This window comes from Penicillium alfredii (assembly GCF_028826965.1).
Source record: "Penicillium alfredii strain IBT 34128 chromosome Unknown utg000005l_segment0_segment0, whole genome shotgun sequence".
Lineage (NCBI taxonomy): Eukaryota > Fungi > Ascomycota > Eurotiomycetes > Eurotiales > Aspergillaceae > Penicillium > Penicillium alfredii.
Genome location: NW_026622702.1, coordinates 1,555,072 through 1,576,827, shown reverse-complemented (window position 1 = coordinate 1,576,827; position 21,756 = coordinate 1,555,072). Strand labels below are relative to the sequence as shown.

General features: G+C 51.8%; 8 protein-coding genes across 8 annotated transcripts; 4 read left to right on the top strand and 4 right to left on the bottom strand.

Moving 5' to 3' along the window:
- Positions 1 to 86: 86 nt before the first annotated feature.
- dot1 (histone methyltransferase DOT1) lies at positions 87 to 1,663 on the bottom strand (the record flags this gene model as incomplete). The annotated part of the gene is made up of 3 exons (XM_056654591.1): positions 87 to 715; positions 765 to 1,051; positions 1,131 to 1,663. The coding sequence occupies 3 exons, from the start codon at positions 1,661 to 1,663 to the stop codon at positions 87 to 89; spliced, it is 1,449 nt and encodes a 482-aa protein (XP_056512618.1).
- A 418-nt stretch (positions 1,664 to 2,081) lies between these two features.
- spb1 (rRNA methyltransferase spb1) lies at positions 2,082 to 4,663 on the bottom strand (the record flags this gene model as incomplete). Its single annotated transcript, XM_056654590.1, has 4 exons — positions 2,082 to 2,638; positions 2,693 to 4,385; positions 4,446 to 4,595; positions 4,646 to 4,663. The coding sequence occupies 4 exons, from the start codon at positions 4,661 to 4,663 to the stop codon at positions 2,082 to 2,084; spliced, it is 2,418 nt and encodes an 805-aa protein (XP_056512617.1).
- Positions 4,664 to 4,941: 278 nt separating this feature from the next.
- On the top strand, positions 4,942 to 7,735 carry NUU61_004007 (uncharacterized protein; the record flags this gene model as incomplete). The annotated part of the gene is made up of 5 exons (XM_056654589.1): positions 4,942 to 5,064; positions 5,116 to 7,035; positions 7,105 to 7,184; positions 7,248 to 7,397; positions 7,477 to 7,735. The coding sequence occupies 5 exons, from the start codon at positions 4,942 to 4,944 to the stop codon at positions 7,733 to 7,735; spliced, it is 2,532 nt and encodes an 843-aa protein (XP_056512616.1).
- Positions 7,736 to 8,182: 447 nt separating this feature from the next.
- On the bottom strand, positions 8,183 to 10,986 carry NUU61_004006 (uncharacterized protein; the record flags this gene model as incomplete). The annotated part of the gene is made up of 9 exons (XM_056654588.1): positions 8,183 to 8,232; positions 8,304 to 8,971; positions 9,027 to 9,286; positions 9,374 to 9,442; positions 9,492 to 9,530; positions 9,582 to 10,155; positions 10,210 to 10,417; positions 10,479 to 10,597; positions 10,889 to 10,986. The coding sequence occupies 9 exons, from the start codon at positions 10,984 to 10,986 to the stop codon at positions 8,183 to 8,185; spliced, it is 2,085 nt and encodes a 694-aa protein (XP_056512615.1).
- Positions 10,987 to 11,857: 871 nt separating this feature from the next.
- On the bottom strand, positions 11,858 to 13,407 carry irs4 (the record flags this gene model as incomplete). Its single annotated transcript, XM_056654587.1, has 2 exons — positions 11,858 to 13,057; positions 13,108 to 13,407. 2 exons carry the CDS (start codon positions 13,405 to 13,407, stop codon positions 11,858 to 11,860), a joined length of 1,500 nt encoding a protein of 499 aa, XP_056512614.1.
- An 825-nt stretch (positions 13,408 to 14,232) lies between these two features.
- NUU61_004004 (uncharacterized protein) lies at positions 14,233 to 15,308 on the top strand (the record flags this gene model as incomplete). Its single annotated transcript, XM_056654586.1, has 3 exons — positions 14,233 to 14,263; positions 14,317 to 14,491; positions 14,561 to 15,308. The coding sequence occupies 3 exons, from the start codon at positions 14,233 to 14,235 to the stop codon at positions 15,306 to 15,308; spliced, it is 954 nt and encodes a 317-aa protein (XP_056512613.1).
- An 874-nt stretch (positions 15,309 to 16,182) lies between these two features.
- Positions 16,183 to 17,492, top strand: NUU61_004003 (uncharacterized protein; the record flags this gene model as incomplete). The annotated part of the gene is made up of 3 exons (XM_056654585.1): positions 16,183 to 16,311; positions 16,369 to 16,513; positions 16,564 to 17,492. The coding sequence occupies 3 exons, from the start codon at positions 16,183 to 16,185 to the stop codon at positions 17,490 to 17,492; spliced, it is 1,203 nt and encodes a 400-aa protein (XP_056512612.1).
- A 245-nt stretch (positions 17,493 to 17,737) lies between these two features.
- Positions 17,738 to 21,173, top strand: NUU61_004002 (DNA ligase (ATP) DNL4; the record flags this gene model as incomplete). The annotated part of the gene is made up of 7 exons (XM_056654584.1): positions 17,738 to 17,808; positions 17,862 to 19,972; positions 20,031 to 20,162; positions 20,217 to 20,349; positions 20,417 to 20,522; positions 20,594 to 21,059; positions 21,157 to 21,173. The coding sequence occupies 7 exons, from the start codon at positions 17,738 to 17,740 to the stop codon at positions 21,171 to 21,173; spliced, it is 3,036 nt and encodes a 1,011-aa protein (XP_056512611.1).
- Positions 21,174 to 21,756: the final 583 nt, after the last annotated feature.

The following is a 21,756-nucleotide window of genomic DNA, read 5'->3' as shown; positions in this document are numbered from 1 at the left end:
ATCTACAACAATCCAAAAGCAGACACAATATACACGGTGCTGGGGAAAAGCCTGATCGGTGATAAAAACCAAGGACCCGACGGGCTTTACAAGGTGTTCTCCATGAATGCCTTGAGCCGGGAACTGTCCTTGGTGGCAATGAAATAGGTGCCGCCAACATCGGTCCAGCTGACGCTGTTGGACCAATAATTCTTTTGCTGTACCTTAAGGAGGTTGATGGGCGAGTTGAGGTTGCGCGACTGGATCTTGTGGCCGGCAGGCACGAACGACTTGAGCGACACGATCTGGCAGCCTTCTTTCATGTCCAAGAAGTGGTTGATCAACTCGTTGTTGAGTTGTGGGGTGAACGCCTGGTTGTTGATGAGAACCACGTCTGCCCGCTTCAGGACATTGATGATGCTTTCCTGCTCGAGGAAGTCGCCGCGAGCAAGGTGCGTCTTTCCCGGGGCGAGACCCCAGAGTCGGCATCGCGCCTTGAACTCGGCCTGTTGTAGATCCGCCAAATCACAGGCGTTGGACATCATCTCGCAACCCCAGCTTTCACAGCCAATCTCGAGCGCTGCCTGAAGCACGACGTTGCCTACACCAGAGCCTAGGTCAACAAAGACCTGGCCCGACTTCAGCTTGGTTTCTTTGAAGATGTTGCTGACGAAGCGAGGGAGGAGTTCTCCGTAGACATTGTCCGTGCCATTCTCGTACTGCCGGAGAGATTCGACTCGAGGAGATACAGTGCGCGCATATATTTGAGTGAGAATCCGCTCCACCCATGGCAATCCCATGCGTTGTGTTGCGTCCAGACGCTTGGCTAGGGGTGCCACTTGTACTCAGCCGGTCAATCGCTTTGTTGTAATCGGTCACAGCATTGCGAAATTGGGTCTCGGAGGTAACCGCCAAAGCCCTGCGCAACCGGCGCCTTATTCCACTCGTCTCATTGTTGAATTCATCCGCCTCGTCTTCAGGAATATAGTTGTGGGAGACCGTCTCGATGACTTGAACAATGTCGTCAATGGGACGGAAGTCGTCGTTATCGCGGGGGACCACGGAGTCGTATCTATTTGAATAGCACATAAGTATGTGGTTCTCTCACCCAGAAAAGTTTTCCCTCCTCTTCTTCAAGTGAAACGGCATACCTTTCTTTCTGCGAGGCACTGGGGTATTGTAGGAGAATCTCCGTGGACTTGCCCTCGGCCCCAAAAGCTGGCTTGAACTTGCCCGCTTTTTGACCCGACGTGATGTCGGCAGCATGCACCATCTTGAATGGCCGAGTTCCTTCCTCCGAAAACGCCTTTACCGAGCGCAGCCGTCGCTCGGGATCGGGTTCCGCACTGGCGCTGGTCCTCGCGCGCTTGCGCACTTCAAAAGACGTGTCGCTGTCACTAACATCATCGTCACTCGAGAGTCGCTGCTCGGGCGTCGGCCTCTTGCGAATACGAGACGGGGTATTCAGTCGTTTGGCGGGGCGAGCATCGGCGTCGCGTGAGGCGGACTGGGCTTTCGATGCGCGCGCCTTCTGATTCTCTGAGGGCGCTACTCGCGATCGGGAGTCGGGGGTCTGTGCTGGTTTTGGCGTAGCCGGTCGAGTCTGCACGACCTTGCGCACCTGGGTCGTTTTAGGCTGCAGGGAGAAGGCCCCTCCTTTTTGGAGGTGGTCAAAAAACCCCATGGAGGGTAAGAATGCGTATAAACAAGAAAAACAATGCAAAGAAACAAGAATAATGTATGCACTTGAATAAAAAAAATATATGAGAAGCAGAGAATGAGAGGAAGAACAAACAGCAAGAAGACTGGGGGAAAAAAGGAGGAAGAGTTGCGCGGGAATCGATAAGCGCCACTCTTGGCACATGCTCCTTCTCATCTATACGCCACTCCCACCAGCCTGCTGGGGGCCAACGTTGATTATCATTTCTATTAACAATCTGCGCGGTTTCTACGCTTTTTAGCGCATAGTCTGTATAGCAATAGCCACTAAAGATGTTACCTTCTATGGCTCTCTGCTAGTCGTATGGATGTAAGTGTGTATGGAAGGAATACTGACAATGCCAAAGTATGTAAATGGGTATTGATCACAGGCCTATGTACTCCTATTTTTGCTTCTTCTTTGCCAGTCTCTTCTCGGCTCGAATATCCTTCTTCATGCGCGAATCCACGATCTTGTATTTGCCCTTGACGCCGCGAGGCCGACCCGAGATACCTCGGTTGGCGCCCTTGGCTACCACCAGCTTGACCTGCTGCTTGGGCTTTTTCTTGGTCGCCTTGTTCATCAACTTCGTGATGGCCTGAGACTTGTCTCGCTCACTGAGAGTCTCGTCATCGGCCAGGAGTGCCGACTTCTTGCGCAGCCGTTCCAGTTTCTGCGCCGCCTTGAACTTCTTGCGTCCCTTGGCCTCCATCACCTTCTTGATCGGGCGTGCATTAATGGCACGCATCTTCTCTTGAATGGCCGCGGCCGCGGCCTTGGTGATCGGGCGGTTGGGCTTGCTGTGTTTGTTCTCGTCGTCAAGGAACCATTCCGGCATACCGTCCACATCGCGGAACGCAAATCGATTATAGCCGTCGTCGACCACATCTTGGGATTTCTTTTCGCCAGTAGCCATTTGTTGAGCGAGAGCCATGGCTTCGGCAGTAATGATGTCGATGTCTGAAAGTGAATGTTAGTCCCAAGTGCCTGACCATCTTTCAGCGGCCTACTTACCAAGCTGGCCATTCGCCTTGCGTGGATCTTGGGGCTCCTCTGGCTCCCCATCTGATGAGTCGTCGGCCCATTCTGATTCCTTCTTTGCATCCTTCTTGTTGTTTTGTTTGGGTGCAGGGATGGCCGCAACATCCTCTTCGTCCTCGTCCTCGTCCTCATCTTCATCGCCAGGCTCCTCGTTCTCTTCCTCTTCTTCATCCTCTTCCTCGTCTTCCTCGCCTCCTAGACCTTGAAAAATGTCCTGGTCAAAGAACATTGCAGCGTTGTTTGAGAGATTTCCAGAGTGAGGTGCCCTCTCTGCCATGACAGCAGTTTCAGCGCCATCATCCTCGTCCTCGTCATCGCTGTTTTTGTTCTCATCAGAGAATCCTTCCCACTCTTCGGTCTCGTAGTCCTTGCGGGCCTTCTTGGCACGTAATTTCGAATCCTTGTCCTCTTTGCGCTCCTGATACATCTCGTACATCGAGTCCAGCTCTCTTTCGAGTTGGTCACCTTCCTCGTCACTTTCTTCCTCATCGGACCCTGAGTCATCCTCACTCTCACTCTCCACTGGAACTTCGCGAGCATTGACGACGGCATCCCGGGCATTTGCCCGGTCGACACGTTTTAACGAGAAGGTAGAATCTTCGCCTCCCGGGCCGATTTGCTCCATGCCAATATCCATGGGAGTGGTCATGTGCATCTGCATCCGAACGATCTCTTTTCGTTTCTTTTCATTCTCCTTGCGCCTCTCTTTCTTGCTCTGGGTAGTTTCCTTCTCCCGCAAACGCATAAGTTCTTCCTGTATAGCCAGTTCGTCATCCATCGGGGCGATTTCAGCCACTTCTTCACTCTCGGCACCCTGTGGCTGCTTCTTTTTGACAATGAGCCCAAATTTCTCCCGGACCTTGAGGCGCCATCGGAGCAAGTTACGAAATTCCTTCTTGCCAAGAAGTTTGAGATCTTCGCAGCATGTGCGGATTTCGTCGGTAGTGTCCTCCAGACGGTCCAGAGTAGACAAGGCAAGATCCCCTCCCGGAGGTTGCTGGAAACTGAGCTTGTTGTAGCTACCCAGGATGGCGATGGGGTCCGTAGTATTGACGAATTCCGTCACAGGGATTTCCTTAAACTGGGTATAGTCTCCCTCCTCGTAACCCTCTCTCTTTCGCTTCTTCTTTTCAGGGTTGAAAACCTTTGCTTCGTTGTTCGGGGTCGGGTCGGCCAACTCCGCAAAGACGTGCTTGGGGTCGAGAAATTTGGGATCGATGCGCTTGGGGGCCTTGAAACCGCGGCAGACGACGAAAATTTCCGCTGACACATTTCGGGAAGAAGGAGGCTTCGTCGCCTCAACTGACGAGAACAGTTGCTTAAACACCCACAGCAAAGGGTTGTAATCCTTGGATCGGAAGACCTTGGTGACAAATGATCCGCCCTCGGCCAAAAACTCGGTAGCCAGCTTCAACGACTGCAATACCAGCTCTGCCTGGGAGAAAGCGTCCTGAATCCATGCCGTACCGACATTGGGTGCACCGTCATGAAGCACTGTGTCTGCTTTCCAGTGTTTGAGGTGACCACGGATCGTAGCGCGGCACTTCTCGGTGGTGATATCGCTCTGGAAGGTGATGACACGAGGTATTGGTTTAATCGGAGCAAGATCGACACCAACAATGAGACTCTGCGTTGGCATGCACTCCGCAGCCACTTGACACCATGACTATACGATTGTTAGATATCAAGATTCGCTGAGGGCGACAGTTCCAGAAGCGATACTTACACCGGGCGCGGCACACAGATCCAGCAGAACCCTGCTTTTCTCCAAGAACCCATACTTCTTGTTCAGCTGAACCAACTTGAACGCAGCTCTGGCTCGGTAACCCTTCTCTTTCGCAAGGCGGTACCACTTGTCCAACCGACCTTTTCCGTGCTTCGAGAAATCAGCACATGGGACGGAGAAATGCTAAGAGTATCACATACCTTTTTCTGGATCGCCATTTTGGATTACGGGTGGTCTCAAAGACCCAAAAAAGTCCCCGTAGATACAATGGCGACGAAGCAAAGACCGTGTATACCTCGAGCAGAGACGCGGCGGGAAAAAAAAAGTTGAGGTTTCACTCACCGCCTTTGATTATGCGGCCTGAGGCCGACAGGCGGTGCCTGCGACATGTGACGTGATATCACTGGTCGTTCGTGGCGCCTGGACATGTTGACTTCTTTAGGACTCGCTCGGTCTTGATTCTGCTTACGATAGACCTGATGCTTTTTTTTCTTCCATGACGCCCAAGGGATCTCGCAAGAGAGTCAAGCCCAGCCCGTCCGGCGCGGACTCGACCCCCGCAGTGACGAGGAATGATACCCGAGATTGTTCGGGCTCTGAGTCGCGGGGGCGCAGTGCCGTAAGTCCTGGCGATTGAGATATTCTTGCATGCTAGCAGTTGAGCTAATAGTTAATTGTTGTTCTGATTCAGAGCTGGTATCCCGGGTCCTGGTCGGCTGTCTCGCGAGTGTCCAAAGCGGCCCCAGTTACCGAGGTTGCCCGTGAGAGCATCTCGGTCGCGAAAAACGTAGCTTCCAATGTGACGAAGTCATCGACCTCTCTTCTTGACACCCCAAGACAAAACCAAAATCCCTCGATTCAGCTCACTCGCAAGGCGGGTGCCTCAACCCGGTCTCTGCCCGCCGACGTGACGACGACTCGGGTTAACATTGCGTCGGATGGTTCGGCCTCTACAACAGCTGTCGACAAACTCGACAACCCCGTAGCCGAAGGATCAAAAACGCCCTGCAAAGAAGCGCCCTGCGAGGGTGTCAGCAAACCTCTGGAAGAATCGGCCAAGGAACAGGAGCCTACCCCTGGCGCTGCCACCGAACCTGCCACACCACATGCGGGACATGCAGTGGCCCCCGAACAGCCAAACGGGTGGTTTTCATGGCTCCATAGGTCGAATACTGCGGACAAAGACGCTGCAAATGCCCCATCTGCTGTTGAGACAGAAGCAAGACCATCAGTCGAGGATCCAGCTACGACGCAAGTCATCCCCCAGCCGGCTGTGGCCGTGAAGGACTCGACAGAGCAGGAGGAACAACAAATACAAGGTCAAAAACAAGAATCAGAGGCTAATAAGGATATTGCGGGAAATAATTCAACTCCCCAGAAGCGGTCGTGGCTCCAGATGTGGTATGGTTCGAACACATCAATCAAACAGCCAGATCAGTCCATCGTGAAACCGACAACCGTGTCATCGGTAGAACCACACGTCCCTGAAACCAGCAACGAAAGTATGGCACCCAAAGACCAGCCTGATGAGCCCGCCGATACACCCAGTGTGTCCCAGACGCCTGTCGGCACCACGAAATCTTCTGGTTGGTCGTTTTGGTCCAAAGATGCCTCCAAGGATGCCACACCAGACAAGAACCAGGAGGCCGAAGCCGTCGAAGCGTCCCTGGCATCAAAAACGCCGTCACGGCCAGTGTCACTTGAGCCTGACCCAGAAGCGAATGTGAATATCAGCAAGAAAGGGAGCATGAAAGGCAAGCCACCAAAAGGTTTTCCTCTCAAATACGGATCTGTATCTACAATCGAAGCTACTTCAACACCATCACCACCCCTTGAGCCTCGACCGGCCGATGCTACCGCCTCAAAACAGTTACAGAGAATCTTGCCCAACCAGGTGCTACCGCATTTCAGAGATATCTATACGTTGGAGGAGTCGCCCTCACTCTTGAAGTCTCTTGGTAGACTTCTTCATTATAGCAAAGGACCAGAGCATCAGCATGTTTGCAGGGTCAAAGACCCACCTCACATCAAACGCGCTCTGGCCATCGGTGTACATGGGTATTTCCCAGCCCCGCTGATCCGGAGCGTGCTCGGACAGCCCACGGGAACCTCGATCCGATTTTCTAGCATGGCAGCAGATGCTATTCGAAAATGGACCGAAGCTCATGGCTACTCATGTGCCATTGAGAAGATCGCGCTAGAAGGCGAAGGCCGCATTGCGGATCGCGTCGATTTGCTTTGGAAGTTACTATTAAACTGGATGGAGGAGATTCGCAAAGCGGATTTTATCATGGTCGCATGCCACAGTCAGGGCGTGCCGGTGGCGATCATGCTAGTTGCGAAGCTGATCTCGTTCGGCTGTCTGAGCGTCGGAAGAGTGGGGATTTGTGCTATGGCCGGCGTGAACCTGGGCCCATTCTCGGATTATCGGTCTCGATGGATTAGTGGATCTGCCGGAGAGCTCTTTGAGTTCGCCCTGCCTTTCAGCAAAGTCTCACGAGACTATGAGGCAGCGTTGCGTTGCGCTCTTGATTTTGGAGTTCGCATCTCTTATATCGGAAGCATAGATGATCAGCTCGTCTCTTTGGAGGTACGTCACTTTATTTTTATTGCTTGCTTTCTATCTCTCTTGAAAACTGTTGCTAATCTTCCTCACCAGTCTTCTCTCTACTCGCCCATAGCCCACCCATACATCTACCGAGCCGTCTTTGTAGACGGCAGAGTTCATGCCCCGAGTTTGTAAGTACACTCCCAGCATGATAACTGGTTTCTGGAACCCCAAAACTAATCCCCTCAATCTAGCCTCTCCCACCTCGTTGGCTTTGCTCTCAAACTCCGAAACCTTGGCATTTCAGACCACGGTCTCATTCGCGAACTCAGCCAGCCACTGGCAGGCAGCCTCTACACAGGAGAAGGGCATTCACGTCTATACGATGACGAAGCTGTATACCAGTACGTCTTGCTTCAACTCTCGCCTCCCAACTCTCAGATTTCACACTAACATTGGTTCCTTTTCTCACTCTCTTTGCAGCATGGCTATCGAATTCGCCCTCGAAACATCGTCGGTCCCCGACGCCACCCTCAACATCAAACGGGCCAGCCCCTCTACCGCTCCGAACCCGTATATTCTTCCGTTCGCCATGCGCGGTCTTCTCGAGGAGGAGTATGTGCGCCGTGAGCTGCACGACGAAACTATGGAGTTGCTTCGCCAATTCGATGATTGGAAGCCTCTTAGTAAGGTCTTGAAGGATGTCAAGTTCCGGCTTGAGGGTATTCGATCGAAGCTTTAGCTTCCGTCCTCTTTCTTTCTGGTCTTTTCTGGGGCATGCCTTTTTAGCTTGTGGAATTTCAATGGAGTTCCGGGTGTACTTTCTTTTGGCTCTCTTGGTCGAGACCGGGGTTTACGACGTGGTTGATTATTTGAAATACACACATGCTTGCCATTCTTCCGGAGGATATTATGCAACCAGAGGAACATTCCATGGATCTATCACGGAATGGAATTTACTGTTCATTGTTAGTGTCTCATTGCATATAACCCACCGAGACAATCCTTATCTCAGAAGGAGGATATAATATTAATTATCAAGCTCGTTAAAGTAATTACCTCTTTAGAAAGATAGAAAGAAGAACTAGGAAAGAAAGCCAGCCACTCGTTGATGGAGAAAGGAAAAGGTCATAAGAAGGAAATCAATGTAAATGCCGAGTTACTATTCTGAAAGAAAGAAAACCTCGCTTTAACCGGATACCGAAGGGAACGCCGTTTGATATGCACCTTCGATTTCGTCTGGAGTGGATTGTTAGCAATGGCAAGGCAACCAAACGAAGGACAAGAGAGAGAGGAAAAGGATAGCTCACCTCTCATCCCATCCAACGCCTCAAAAGCAAGCGAGTAATTGGACACCGTCGTAATAATCCGCTGCAGGCCCTGACGCAGCTCTTCGACCAGGCAATCCGTCGAGTCTCTGGCCTGGTCATTATCCGATTCGGGCGAGAGCTGCTTGGCGACCCGGGCCTTGTAGAAGATCATAAACATGGCATAGCTGCTCTGCATCAGACAGCACGCAAATGATGGCATAGTCCGAGGTAACGGGCGGCCCGGGTGTTGCGATGATGTGTGCTGCCGGGTATCCGGGAGCGGCTGTGGAATGGGCAGACTCTGGAACATGCGCGAGATGACGAGCGCGGCCCGCAGACACACTTTGGCCGAGTGCTGCGGGCTGTAAGGGAACCCGGCGGTGAAGGGGTACTGCGGATACTGTGGATACTGTGGGACGTACGGGTGGATGTCGGATGAGGTCGACGAGTCGGAGGGGGTCATGTATTCGGTGGAAGAGGCGCGCTGGAAGGGTTCCAGGTTGCTGCAGGAACATGACAGGCTCGTAATCGCCTTGGCAGTGGTCGCGGGGTTGGCGCTAGGATCGGGGGCTTGGTTGCTTGGATTTGCAGCCGTCAGGTCGCAGTGCCTTTTAATGAAGATCGGAATATCCGAGAAGGCTCGGAAACGATGGGTCTTGATTTGCGCGCTGGGTAGTTGTGTTAGTGAGATGTTGGGCACATAAAGCCCGGATGTAGTCATACCTGGACAGTTTTATTCGGGATATTGCGCGGATGCTTTGCGCTGTGAGGGTTTCGTGGTGGTCGCCAAACTCTGATTCGTGAGTGGTGATAGGGGGCAGATCTGCCTGCGAGAGAACAGAATTGGTCCAGGAATCGAGCTGCTGCATCCGTTCAAACAGGTAGTGCATGCTTGACTGTGACGATAGACACTTGTTCAGGTCGTCAATGAATTGAGTTGCAGATACGAGCACTTGCTGGGCTTGTATCAAGATAGACCAACCCTGGAGAGGACGTTAGTGGACCATTTGATGCAAATGCCGGTGGGCCAATAGAAAGAAAATAAACAGGTAGGGAACACGAAGACAAACCTCGGCATCGGATGAGAATGACGGGTACGGAGTCGTAAACTGAGGATCATTGATGACGATAGCAGGTGGCTAGTCCTTCATTAGACTTGAGCCCAGTCACAGGAACGATTGCACCTACCGTTGTGCTCACAATAGACCCTTGGATCACACAATAATACTAGCGGCGGGTTAGATATAGGCTCATGGCATGCAGCGTGGGGCATCATACTGTCATCCACCACGCTCGTCGCCGAGCCTCCGAAAACTCATCGTTCCCGACTTGGGAATGTAGCGATTTGTCCAGAGCAATGGACAAAGCTTGTCCGGCACGATACCTCATCTTGAGCAAATTTCCTCGCTGAGAATACTCATAAACCGAAAGGACCAGCAAAGCCAAGAGACACTCCAAATCCACCGGGGTCTGAGGATGGAATCGCTCCCGGCTAACAAAAGGCCGCGCAGCTGATAATGCCCGGCCGGGGTCAGTAGATGACATTTCCAGATCACATTCTGTCTCGATAGTCGAATTGGCAAGCTGTGCAAGAGAATGCGCATACGTCCGGCGTTGAAAAACGGATGCTGACGACGACGGATCCGGATCACTTGGGTGCGGGATCAACGCTAGAACGGCGGATATTGCCAGACTCAGTGGAGAGCGAGGCCGATACATCATCAGAGCTTCCTCTGATGGCGAACTGGAGCAGGAGACCGAGTACTGCAAGGGACGATCCCGGCATGGGGGCGAGGCCCGAGGCGGCAGAATAGGAAAATAATGATGAATAAAATCATAATAGGCGTTCAATCTTGATATAGCATTAGCAGGGACACACAGAAATCAGGATAGACGCAAGACATACATTTCTGGTTCGCTGCCATAGCTTCTGACAAAGGATTGAGGAGTGTTACTCAAGGGCGACGCTATCGGCTCCATCTGAACGTGCGACTGACTCGCGTCGCCAGTATAGAAGCCCTGGAACATGGACGGAACGTCGGATTGGAAATCCAAATGCCGCAGACCAGCTCCGGGCAGGGATAGCACATCGATTTGGCTGAACATCCCCGGTTCTGTGCCATGATTCAGTGAGCCCACTTGAGTCAACATGGGACCAGGGAGGGGAAAACGTACGTTCTTCAAACCCCGAAGCGGATGGCACCGCCTCATAGTGGACATCATCTTGCTGCTTTTCGTCGGATTCGGGAGAGGGAGACGACTTTTGTCTTTTCTTCCGGGGCCCGCCTCTTTTGCTGGGCAGATAGGAACATTTCCTGCCTTTGCTGACACACTAAGTCCAGATGAATGGATGTTTAGTGAGCCTCAAACCAAATCCGGGGATGGATCACATCGTGAATTGGAAAAAAAAATAGAAGAAAAGGCGGGTATCATCAACATATAACATACGTTCGAACAGGGCTCTTGCCCACCACATCGTGTTCTCGAAGCCCGACTGTCATTGTTAAACCATCAACCCAGCGAAATAAAAAAAACACTCAAAAGAAAAGGTGAAAGAAATCAAGAAAGAAACAAGACCAGCTTACCAAGGCAGACAAGCAACTTTTACCGGCGGTTTAGCGAATTTCTTGCGAACCGGCCGAGGAGCCATGGAGGCATGATAATCGTGAAAAGCGTCGTCCATGGCGAATCACACGGCAGTTCCGCATGGGGACGATCTCCGCAATCTACAAGTACCACCAGGCCGGAACACACGCCTTTTTTTTTCTTCTTCTCCTCCAACCTCACCAGTCCAGATGGCGCATGCTGCGAGCCAAGCTGGGCTTGGAGTGACAAATGGTAGGGAAGAGAGGTCAGAAGGGAGATCTGGATATAGAAACAGTGAGCGTTAGATAATGACCTTGGAGATCGATCCAAATCCCGATCCTCCACGGCTCGGGATTTGCTTTCGGTCAGAAAACGATCCCTCCCGATTGGGAATTTGTCAGACAAGCATGTCCTCATGGATCCCATGCATTCCATGGAACAAGAATGAAAAAGAAATGATTCAGTGAACAGCCCTGAGGAATCCCCGATCCGGGGGAACAGCGGGAGTACAGTGGTGAGGGTCGGGGAGAGGGAGACGGCGGATGGTGAAGGTGGTAATTTATGGTAATTTATGGCCATCTACCGTTTGTGACGGTATCGGGGATCTCATCACGTGGTTCCCCGAATCGGGGTTTTCATTTTCTTCATTTTCGATTTTATTTAAGTTTATTTAATGTTATTCAATGTGGATTTACATTGCGTGTGGTTCCTTGCTCCTAGTTTCAGATCCTCCCCCCCTCCCGAAGCATGTGGATGATCTTCAGTTCGTTGGAACATTGCACGTTGAGGCTCATAGTCTTAGAGAGGGCAGGTAAACCGAGCTATATAGACCTCTCAATATAAACACTCCTACACCCTTTTCCACAAAGGTTTCTATAATATATACAGACAGATCAAAAGACTCGTAGAGATCATGATCATGATCATGATTATGATTTTGGTCCCAATGGATCCAGCATTCATCAGCATTACGCGTGGGTCCCGCCCTTGTTCCCGGCTAGGGGGAGCCTAATGCCCGCGACATGCCGCACGCTATCCCAGACACTGTCCGGTACCTTGACCGGCAGTTTGTGACCTTTCAACTGCTGGTCGATCAACCACATTCCAACCACGAATTCTTCTTTGGTCAGAAGCCCGATGTTTTGGTGATCAACTAGATCCCACACCTGCTCCAACACCGCGGATGGCAGGCGGCTGCGGGTCCAGATCTCCCGCGCTACTAGGTTAAGGACCATGTCTGACGCAGGGACCGGTGATCTGATGCTACCCATAGACCGAGGAACAAGAATCCCTTTGTTGGATGCCCACACGCCCTCGTAGCGCTTGCGCTCCTTCTCGGTAACTTCTCGTCGCCATCGTTTCCGGTCTCCCTCGTGGTGCTTGTGGGGATGTTTGTGGAGAAGATGCATCTTATGACGCCGATGTGCGTCGGCGTCTTCATGTTTCGGCATGCCGCGTAGCGTCTGGGGCATTCCCTTGGGCGGGCTTGGCGTTCTCGACAGATCGCTTTTGGGTGAATAGGGTAAGTGTAGGAGTGACCGCGTTCGCCGACGCTGTGGAGGTGGTGGCGGTGGCACCTTGGACGCCGGAGAGGCCCGGGTGGATGCGAGGGAAGAGGCGACAATTGCATTAGAGAGTGCTTCCTCGCTCATGCCATTGAACTCGTCCACAGCGCTGGAGCTGCTGTTGTGCGATTGCCCCGAGACCGATGCCAGACTTGGGGTCGAGGGACGCAACGGCGTTCCACTGAATGCATGTTTTCGTAATGACCCTTGCGAGGGAGTCGATCGCGGAGGAAGCTTGGGTTTCGGCTCCTCGGACGGTGCCCATGATTGCTGAGAGCGCTGAGAGCGAACGGAGGGTTGGGGACTTGGAAATCGATTATCACGGTAACTTTCGGAAGCTCTGGATCGCTGAGATGGGGAGCGCGTGTAGGTGGGAATGTCGCGATCCGAGCCGGTTTTATCATCCCGAAGCAGACTATCCATGGGGCTGGGCCTGTTGTGTATCGGTCGTATCGGGATAGGCGAGCGCACCTCGCGCCGTTCTTCGGTCGGGGGTTGTGACTGCATTCTGCTCGCACTTCGTATTGCGCCGAGTCTGGCGGCCGTCGAGGACGTGTCAGAGGCCCTCGACGGGGACCTCGTCACAGCAAGGCGGGCAGCGATCTGCTCCAGGCCTGACGATGCCGATGAGACCGAGTTCCGTCCTCGTGTACTCGGTATCCGGCCTGGGGGGAAAGCGAATTGCCCGTCAATCTCCCAATCTTGTCCTTCACGGAGCCCACTTCTGGGCCGACCTCTGATCCTGTCTCGGAGCGATCGCGTCCGGCATGACAGTTGGCGGTGCTTGCGATTGCTGCTGCCGCCGCAGCGGTCGGTTTTCTCTTTACATGGGGTGGTGGACCTTTCGGGGTGCGGTCGTTGAAGGCGATGGTGGCGCCTTGCAGCGCGGAGTCGTTGCGGAACGCATGGGAAGCCACCCGCTGGTTCGCGGAATTGGCGGGATCGCCATTCATGGAATCAATCTCCGCGAAAACAAAAGTTCAGTATAGGCACAGACCTCAACGGGTGACCCAAGTCGAATCGAAGGCGTTGGTGATTTTCCTGAGGCTGGGAAGCTGACGAAGTATCCACCGTGGCCGTGCACACGAGCTCAGCTTTGACGTGTTTCCAAAGCCCGACAGTTGGTTAGAAGTACTCGGAGATTTACATCGTATAACTCATGCTCTCTCATGAATAGAATGGCAAAATAATGAAACAAACAAACAAATAAATAAATAATCTTTAATTCAAAGAATTTTTCCAGATTGAAACGAGTATAAATTGGATTCCATCGAAATACTTCCATCTCGCTGTATACTTCGAAGGGACAAGATATTCCTGGCCTCGCATATTTATAGAATTTGATTTTATATTTTTATTATACCTGAGTCTTTCAGAACTAGCGACAGCTCATTTCTGAGCTTATAAACATACGCCAACACATAAGCTGAGACATTCACTCATATTTACCGTGTGTCGGGAGGCATTAGACCGAGTGTACTGTATACAGTCTACGAGTGACGTAGAATGCTCCCAAGCTGATGAACATGCGGTGTTTCCTCAATATCTCCGAACTTGATAGCTTGTTCACCAGTCCGGTTATATTCTACACAAAAAGAAACACCGTAGAATCGGCAACAATCACTCGCCAGAAATTAACCGAAGCCCGGGCATTTAACTCGGTCCAAATCAAAGCCAATCGCAGCTCGCTCTGTTCTCCCCCGTGGATTTCTCCCCTCACCTGGAATTAATGGCCTGCAAGATGTCATCTTCTCTGAAACACCCTGTCTGGAGGCGCCATGCTCTCAGAGAAAGAGAATGCAGCTCATGGTGAGCTCAGTCGGGATTTGGTCGGACTGGGGCCTGGGCTGATGCTCGAACAGACACAAGCATTAAGAGTGGAGATCAGGAACAAGCTCCAGAGACCCCTGGTCAGGTTCAATGTTCAGTTTGTCGCAGCACTTTCCGTCGACCGGAGCATCTAAAACGGTATCTGCGGAGTCACACGAAGGAGAAGCCGTTCGAGTGCATCCAATGCGGTCGACATTTCTCGAGGACGTATGGCCCTGTTTCACCCATGATTTGAAAGTGACGGACTGACACGGATGGATGGTTCATCGGTGTCAGTGACACACTTCATCGCCACGAGGTCAGTCACCATGCACCGGGAGGTGAAGGCGGGAAAGACCGCAGCCACCGGATCACCGTCAAGACGTTTCGGGCATGTTTCAGCTGTGCAGCGGCTAGAGTGCGATGTAGCGGTGGCATGCCGTGTGGACGGTGTGGCGCTCGCTCCCTCGAATGCCAGTATCCTACAGAGAGGCGCTCCAAGGCCAGGGCTCGGGAAGAAGGCTTACGAAGTCTTGCATCTGCCGAGACCCAGGAAACTGGCCTGCAGACTCGACGCCCTTCGCAAGCTAGCGACACTCATCTGAAACCTGTGCGAGCAGATTTGAGTGGTCAATTCAAATTATCGTCAGATATTCAAAGCTCTGGTCTGGATATTTCCAATCCTGACTTACACTTGTCCCACGCCGACCAAGCATTGGATGAGACAACCCTTTTTTTCGACGGCTACGATAATGGAGATGGACACCAACCATTCGGTCAAGGTTCGACCCCCAATATCCTCAAGCAATTCTCGGAATCAATACCTGATCTCGACTCTATGACGACCTCGAATGTTGACCTCGAAATGGCCATGGCGGACAATCCGGAAAGGTCCTTGGGACTTAATCCTACCCTTTTCGATCAGTCGATGCTTTCGATAACCAACTGGCTCCCTAACGACTTGTTTGCACCCAGTGACCAGACCCAATCGCGATATGATCAGTCTTTATTGTCAGATGCCTCCATGGATCGCTCGGCATGGTAACCCCCGACGATTCATTCTGAGGAAATCAGCCCCTTGGTTCCCCAGGATATACCCCAAGCACCCGAAAGTGTCTCTTCAAGAACGGACAAAGGAAGCCCTCGCCACAATTCTCATGGGACGAGTGAGGCATCGTCTTGTTCCGATTCAATTCATTCTGCCAAACGCTCAGCCCACCATTACGTCGATGGTGCTGGTGCTCGTCTCCCCAAGTATACAAAGAAACAACCTTCATCGGCTTCATTAACGGAGCCGGTTGATGTTGCCAGGCAGATCCTTGACGAAGAGCACGAAAGCAGATTTGGCTTTCCCATTATCCGGGAAATGCACATCGAAAACATTTCCGAAGTGGCTGGCTTCACCCGCCAGCTGGAAACCTCGACCCATGATAAACTCCATCGTCAGTTTCTTCTGCTATGTTGCAATGACAACCCATTTTTCGAAAAGTTTAAAACAGAGAATTTCCCCTCTGCCACAGAATGCGGCCATTTCATTGCCCTCTATTTTGATCGCTTTCAGGCTGTATATCCGATCTTCCACCTCTCCACATTCGATCCGAATGCATGTCACTGGCTTTTGACGTTGTCTATTGTGACGATGGGATGTCACGGTGCAGATATTGGCGAAACATACCAGTGCACAGCTGCATTTCATGAAATGATTCGACGAGCTATATACATCGAGGCAAGAGCACTGCTCTCTATGGTTCTCTGATGACTGGCACTGACATGCTCAATAGAAAGAAAAGTTTCGATCCGGAAAGGCCCCTCTCGAGATTTTGCAGGCCATGCTGTTTAATTGCATTGGCCTCCTTCATAGTGGACGCGAACGGGCCAGAATCTCTGCCCTGAGTACTTTCAGAGACTTATTAACGCTCATGGACCGCGACAAGCTGCTAGTATCATCACAGGACCCTTTAATGGAATCTGACGAGAGCTCGCAGGAGGTACTGTGGATTAATTGGATTCAAGATGAAGTCCGGAGACGAACTGGATACTGTATCTGGGTATGCTCTCTCTTAGGAAGACAAATAGATGAAGATTTACTGACTGTAATGATGTAGCTTCTGGATTGTACAATTGCATATTACTTCGATGACCGGCCAACCCTGTCACTTGACGATGGACAAGCGCCTCTGCCTACCCATGAGAGTTTGTGGCAGGCGAACACTGCAGAGAGTTGGAAGCAATTGTGGGAGAATTCACCCGGTATTATGCCCTGTTCTCCATCCTTCTCAATCACGCCCTAACTCTGACAGTGAACGAATCTCTGTACGATGCCGTACACATACTATATATTGAGAAGAAGCTTGTCACGGGAATCGGAGAGTTCGGCCACATTCTGCTCATCCACGCCCTCTATCATCGAATGTGGGAAGTCGGGGACTATTCCCGCCGCCCCTTGTCTTTTTGGAACCCAACGGCCAAAAACCAATCTCGCGAGGCTACCATCCACACGGGCTCCGTGTGGCTTCCTGGCATTCCGTCCTATTCCAAGTGGCGGAATAGCGCGTGCGATTGCCTGGATATTCTCCACTGGATCGCCAATAGCACCGGAGCCAAAGCGGCAGGGTTTGAGCATCCAACAGTTCTCCATCTCCATGCTGCACGGCTTATCCTCTTCGTCCCGTTTCGCGAAATCCGCTCGTTGGCGACATCCCTGGCCACGGGGAAGCTGCGCTGGAGTAAGCTCCACCAGTCGATCGAATGGCAATATATCTGGCGCTGGACCAAGCACGACCAGTACAAAGCCCGTCTCTCGATTATCCATGCTGGCACAACCCTCTGGCATGTGCGGCACTACTCGACGAATGCATTTTATGAACCTGTCGCCGTCTTTCTGGCGGTTTTGACGCTCTGGGCATATGGGTCTTGCCAATCTCACGCGCCCAATGAATCTGGAACGCATATCGCACAGCGGGAGGCATTGCCTGAACCGAGCTTCGTTCATCTCGACCGCCCATGTGATGACGAGCTTGTGCAGCTTTTTGTTCAGGAAGGCCATGCCATGAGGGGGAATGTCACTGGAGTCGGGGACATCAGTGCACGTGAGGGTCCAAAGAAGATCCTAAAGATTGGATGCGAGACACTTTCGAGCTTGACGGCTTGGGGCATCTCGAAGAGATTCATTGCGATTCTGACCCGTCTGGCTGATTTGGAGCACGAGGGTTTATTGTCTCGATGTTGATATTCTAGCGATAGGAACTACCAACCGAATTAAGCCCCATTTGAATTAAGGTTATTTATTTTTTTGAAATATTTGTAAGAAATTGTCAGATCCATACTGCCTATTCGCGGATGTTATAGATGTATAGAGCTCACCAGTTGGCCTGTTCTTTGAGGCTGATGTCACTTATCTTATCGCTGCCTAAAAACATCCGGGGAAGCGCATTTCTCTCTGAGATCCTCTGCCACTGGAACCACGCGCTTTCCATGGATTCCGATGAGATAGTACCTCCTGAGGCTTCTCAGAATGTTTTACCAGAGAAAGACCTGGACGAGAAGTAACCATCCCACCACGACAGCTACAACTCGTTGCTGATCTGCAAACAACCAGGTACCCCAACCGCCCGCATAACCGCGCCCCGACACTTGCCTTCCACGAGCTATACCTCGGCCTATTCAACCCCCTGAGCGAGATCAAAAAGAAACCCACGGGGCCAGCACCGGCCCGTCGAAAAGTTGGGCCGCAAGGCAAAGACTCCGCGAGCCTCAATCCGTTCGAGCGCCGGCGTGATGTCATCGAACGATTCATCTCGCGATGGCGCAAAGAAGTCGGCGACGACATCTACCCGGCCTTCCGACTCATTCTGCCTGATAAAGACCGGGACCGACCCATGTACGGAATCAAGGAGAAGGTCATTGGAAAGATGCTAGTAAAGATCATGAAAATCAACAAAGAGTCGGAGGACGGGTACAATCTACTGAATTGGAAGCTGCCGGGCCAGACCGCTGCCACGCGCATGGCTGGCGACTTTGCCGGCCGGTGTTACGATGTCCTGTCCAAGCGTCCCATGCGCACCGAGCCCGGTGATATGACCATCGCCGAGGTCAACGACAAACTGGACAAGCTCTCTGCGGCCTCGAAGGAGGACCAGCAGCTGCCGATTCTCGCGGAATTCTATCGACGCATGAACCCCGAAGAGCTCATGTGGCTTATTCGCATCATCCTGCGCCAGATGAAGGTCGGGGCTACGGAGCGCACGTTTTTTGATGTGTGGCACCCCGACGCTGAGAACCTGTACAGCATCTCCAGCAGCTTGCGCCGTGTGTGCTGGGAGCTGCACGATCCCAATATCCGGCTCGAGGCCGAGGATCGCGGGATTTCTTTAATGCAATGTTTCCAGCCGCAGCTGGCTCAGTTCCAGATGCATTCGTTCGACAAGATGGTTGCGCGCATGCGACCAACCGAGGAGGATCGTGTGTTTTGGATTGAAGAGAAGCTGGACGGAGAGCGCATGCAGCTTCATATGGCGCCCGACGAGTCGGTACCTGGTAGCCGGAGATTTGGGTTTTGGTCACGCAAAGCCAAGGAGTATACATATCTCTATGGAAACGGCATTGAGGACGAGAACGGTGCTCTGACAAGGCATCTTAAGGATGCCTTTGTGGACGGCGTACAGAGCCTCATTTTGGATGGCGAGATGATTACCTGGGATCCCGAGCAAGATGCTCCCGTTCCTTTCGGCACGCTGAAGACTGCGGCTCTGGCAGAACAGCGTAATCCCTTTTCGAATGGGCCTCGACCTTTGTTCCGCGTGTTTGATATGCTCTACCTCAACGGGCGCGACCTAACCAAATACACTCTCCGTGATCGCCGCAATGCCCTGCAGAAGACTATCCGCCCGGTTCATCGCCGCTTCGAAATCCACCCGTACGAAGAAGCCACCACTACTACGGAAGTTGAGACATCCTTGCGCAAGGTGGTTGCCGAGGCTTCAGAAGGTCTTGTGCTGAAAAACCCGCGCTCTCCTTACCGACTAAACGAGCGTCACGACGACTGGATGAAAGTCAAGCCAGAGTACATGACCGAGTTCGGCGAGTCTCTAGATGTCGTCGTTGTCGGCGGATATTTTGGTTCTGGTCGTCGAGGAGGCGCATTGTCGAGTTTCCTGTGTGGCCTCAGAGTTGACGATGCCCATTTTTCTCAGGGCGAGAAGTCTATGAAATGCTGGTCCTTCTGTAAAGTCGGCGGAGGATTTACTGCGGCTGATTACCAGGAAATTCGACATCACACGGACGGTAAGTGGAAAGAGTGGGATGCAAAACGACCGCCGACTGCAGTTGTCGAGCTAGCTGGGGGCGATGCCCAGCACGAGCGTCCCGATATGTGGATCAAACCCTCTGATTCGGTCGTGCTTTGCGTGAAAGCCGCGTCTGTGTCTGTCAGCGACCAGTTCCGCATGGGACTGACCTTGCGCTTTCCTCGCTTTAAGAAGCTGCGCAAGGACAAGAACTGGGAGTGTGCTCTTTCGGTCCAGGAGTTCTTGGATCTCAAGTCGAATGCGGAGCAGGAGCACCGCGATAAAGAGTTCTCCGTGGATAACTCTCGGAGGAAGCGAGTCAAGAGAACTACTAAGAAGCCGCTGACTATTGCCGGGTATGAGGAGAAGGACAGTACACAGTATCTGGGACCTTCGGGCCATGTGTTTGATGAGCTGAACTTTTGTGCGTGGTTGGGTCAAACACCCATCTTTCAAGTGCTTGCTAACAGCGTCTGAATCAGTCGTTTTGACCGAGTCTACTATGCCAGAGAAGCGATCAAAGACTGAGCTCGAACAGCTGGTGAAAGCCAATGGCGGCAAAATCTACCAGACCAACACTGCCGCCCCGGATACTATCTGCGTCGCCGAACGAAGTATGTGTTGCGATAGAACTTTGAAACAGCGCCAGAAACTGACATTCCTTGCAGGAACGGTAAAGGTAGCTTCGTTACAAAAGAGCGGCCAGTCGAATATCATCCGTCCGTCATGGCTCCTTGACTGCGTCTCGCAGAACACGAAGGATGCAGGATTACCTGACTTTCTTCTCCCGTTTGAACCCAGGTACGTCTTCAAGCTTATTGCAATGAACGCAGGGAGGGCGCTAATATCCCCTCACATTTTTCAATAGACACATGTTCTTCGTGATGGAAGACAAGAAAGATGAAATTACTGGGAACGTTGATCTGTTCATGGACAGCTATGCCCGTGATACGACAGTTGACGAGCTCAAAGACGTGCGTGATAATCGACTAAAAACATCACAAGCAAAGCATATCCTATGAGAAACTGACCCATTGGAAATTAGATCCTCAAGCAGATGGAACAGAAACAGGAACCAACAAACCAATCCCTCGATGCCCATGCAGCGCAAAAGGTCGAAGCCCATATCCAAGAGAAAATCGACGCGGGCTACACTGCGCCCTGTGGCTGGCTATTCCGCGGCCTAACACTGTTCTTCCCCTCGCCATCAAAGCCCCGAAAAACACACTGCGACGAAGGGGACATATCCGGCTACGATGCGGCGAGCATGGAAGATCCTCGTCTACGTCTAGCTCGCAACACCGCTCGATTCGCAGGCGCGCAGATTGCTACCTCGCTGAACAGTTCAATTTTGACACATGTTGTTGTCAACTCGGAGTCTGTGTCATCAGCAGATATCTCTTCTCTGCGAGGATCGCTGGCTGCGAGGCTGGGGAAAAAGGTGCCATATCTGGTTGGGCTGGGGTGGTTGGAGGAAAGTTGGGACAATGGGACGCTGCTGGACGAGGAGAGTAAGTCAATCTCTCTTTCCCTTATATTATTGAAATATTCTCCTATTTTCATTTCTGATTACTTCTACTATTCTTTTTCTAACATTGGTTGTTATAGGATTCCAGGTTCGATGACAGCGCTAAGTAGCACAACATTGAATAAATCTCATCTGATACCATTCATAGATAAAATAGATAAACTCAGCCGCAGCCCAAAAGACACCTGTCCGCCCAAAAGTCCATGGTTAGGCCCCCTTGTAGAGTACACGCAGATCCTCTCTCCCCACCCCCCAGATGAACCAGCAACGAACCAAGTCCGGTTCCCCCACGTATTCTGCCGAGAACAAAGAAATGCAACAATCATAGCCGAAGATATTACATACATTACGCTATTCTTTTCCCTCTATAGTACCCAAGGCATTACTTGTACTCAGGGCTGGACTAGTCATAGTCTACGTACTCACCACCCATTCGCTCGTGCCGATGTCAGACACAAGAACAAAGCGAGATGACCATAGAAAAAAAACATCAAATCAGCATGAGACAACATCATCAGATAGCGTAAAACCAGTCCAATCGTCCAATGATAACAATTGCAATACCGTCTCCTTCTTCACAATCTAACAAAGACACGGAGGTAAGATGTATCGGCTAACACCTGTGCCAAGCAGCGAGATCCGATGACAATCATGATGACATCGAAGATCTGGCGCGGGGG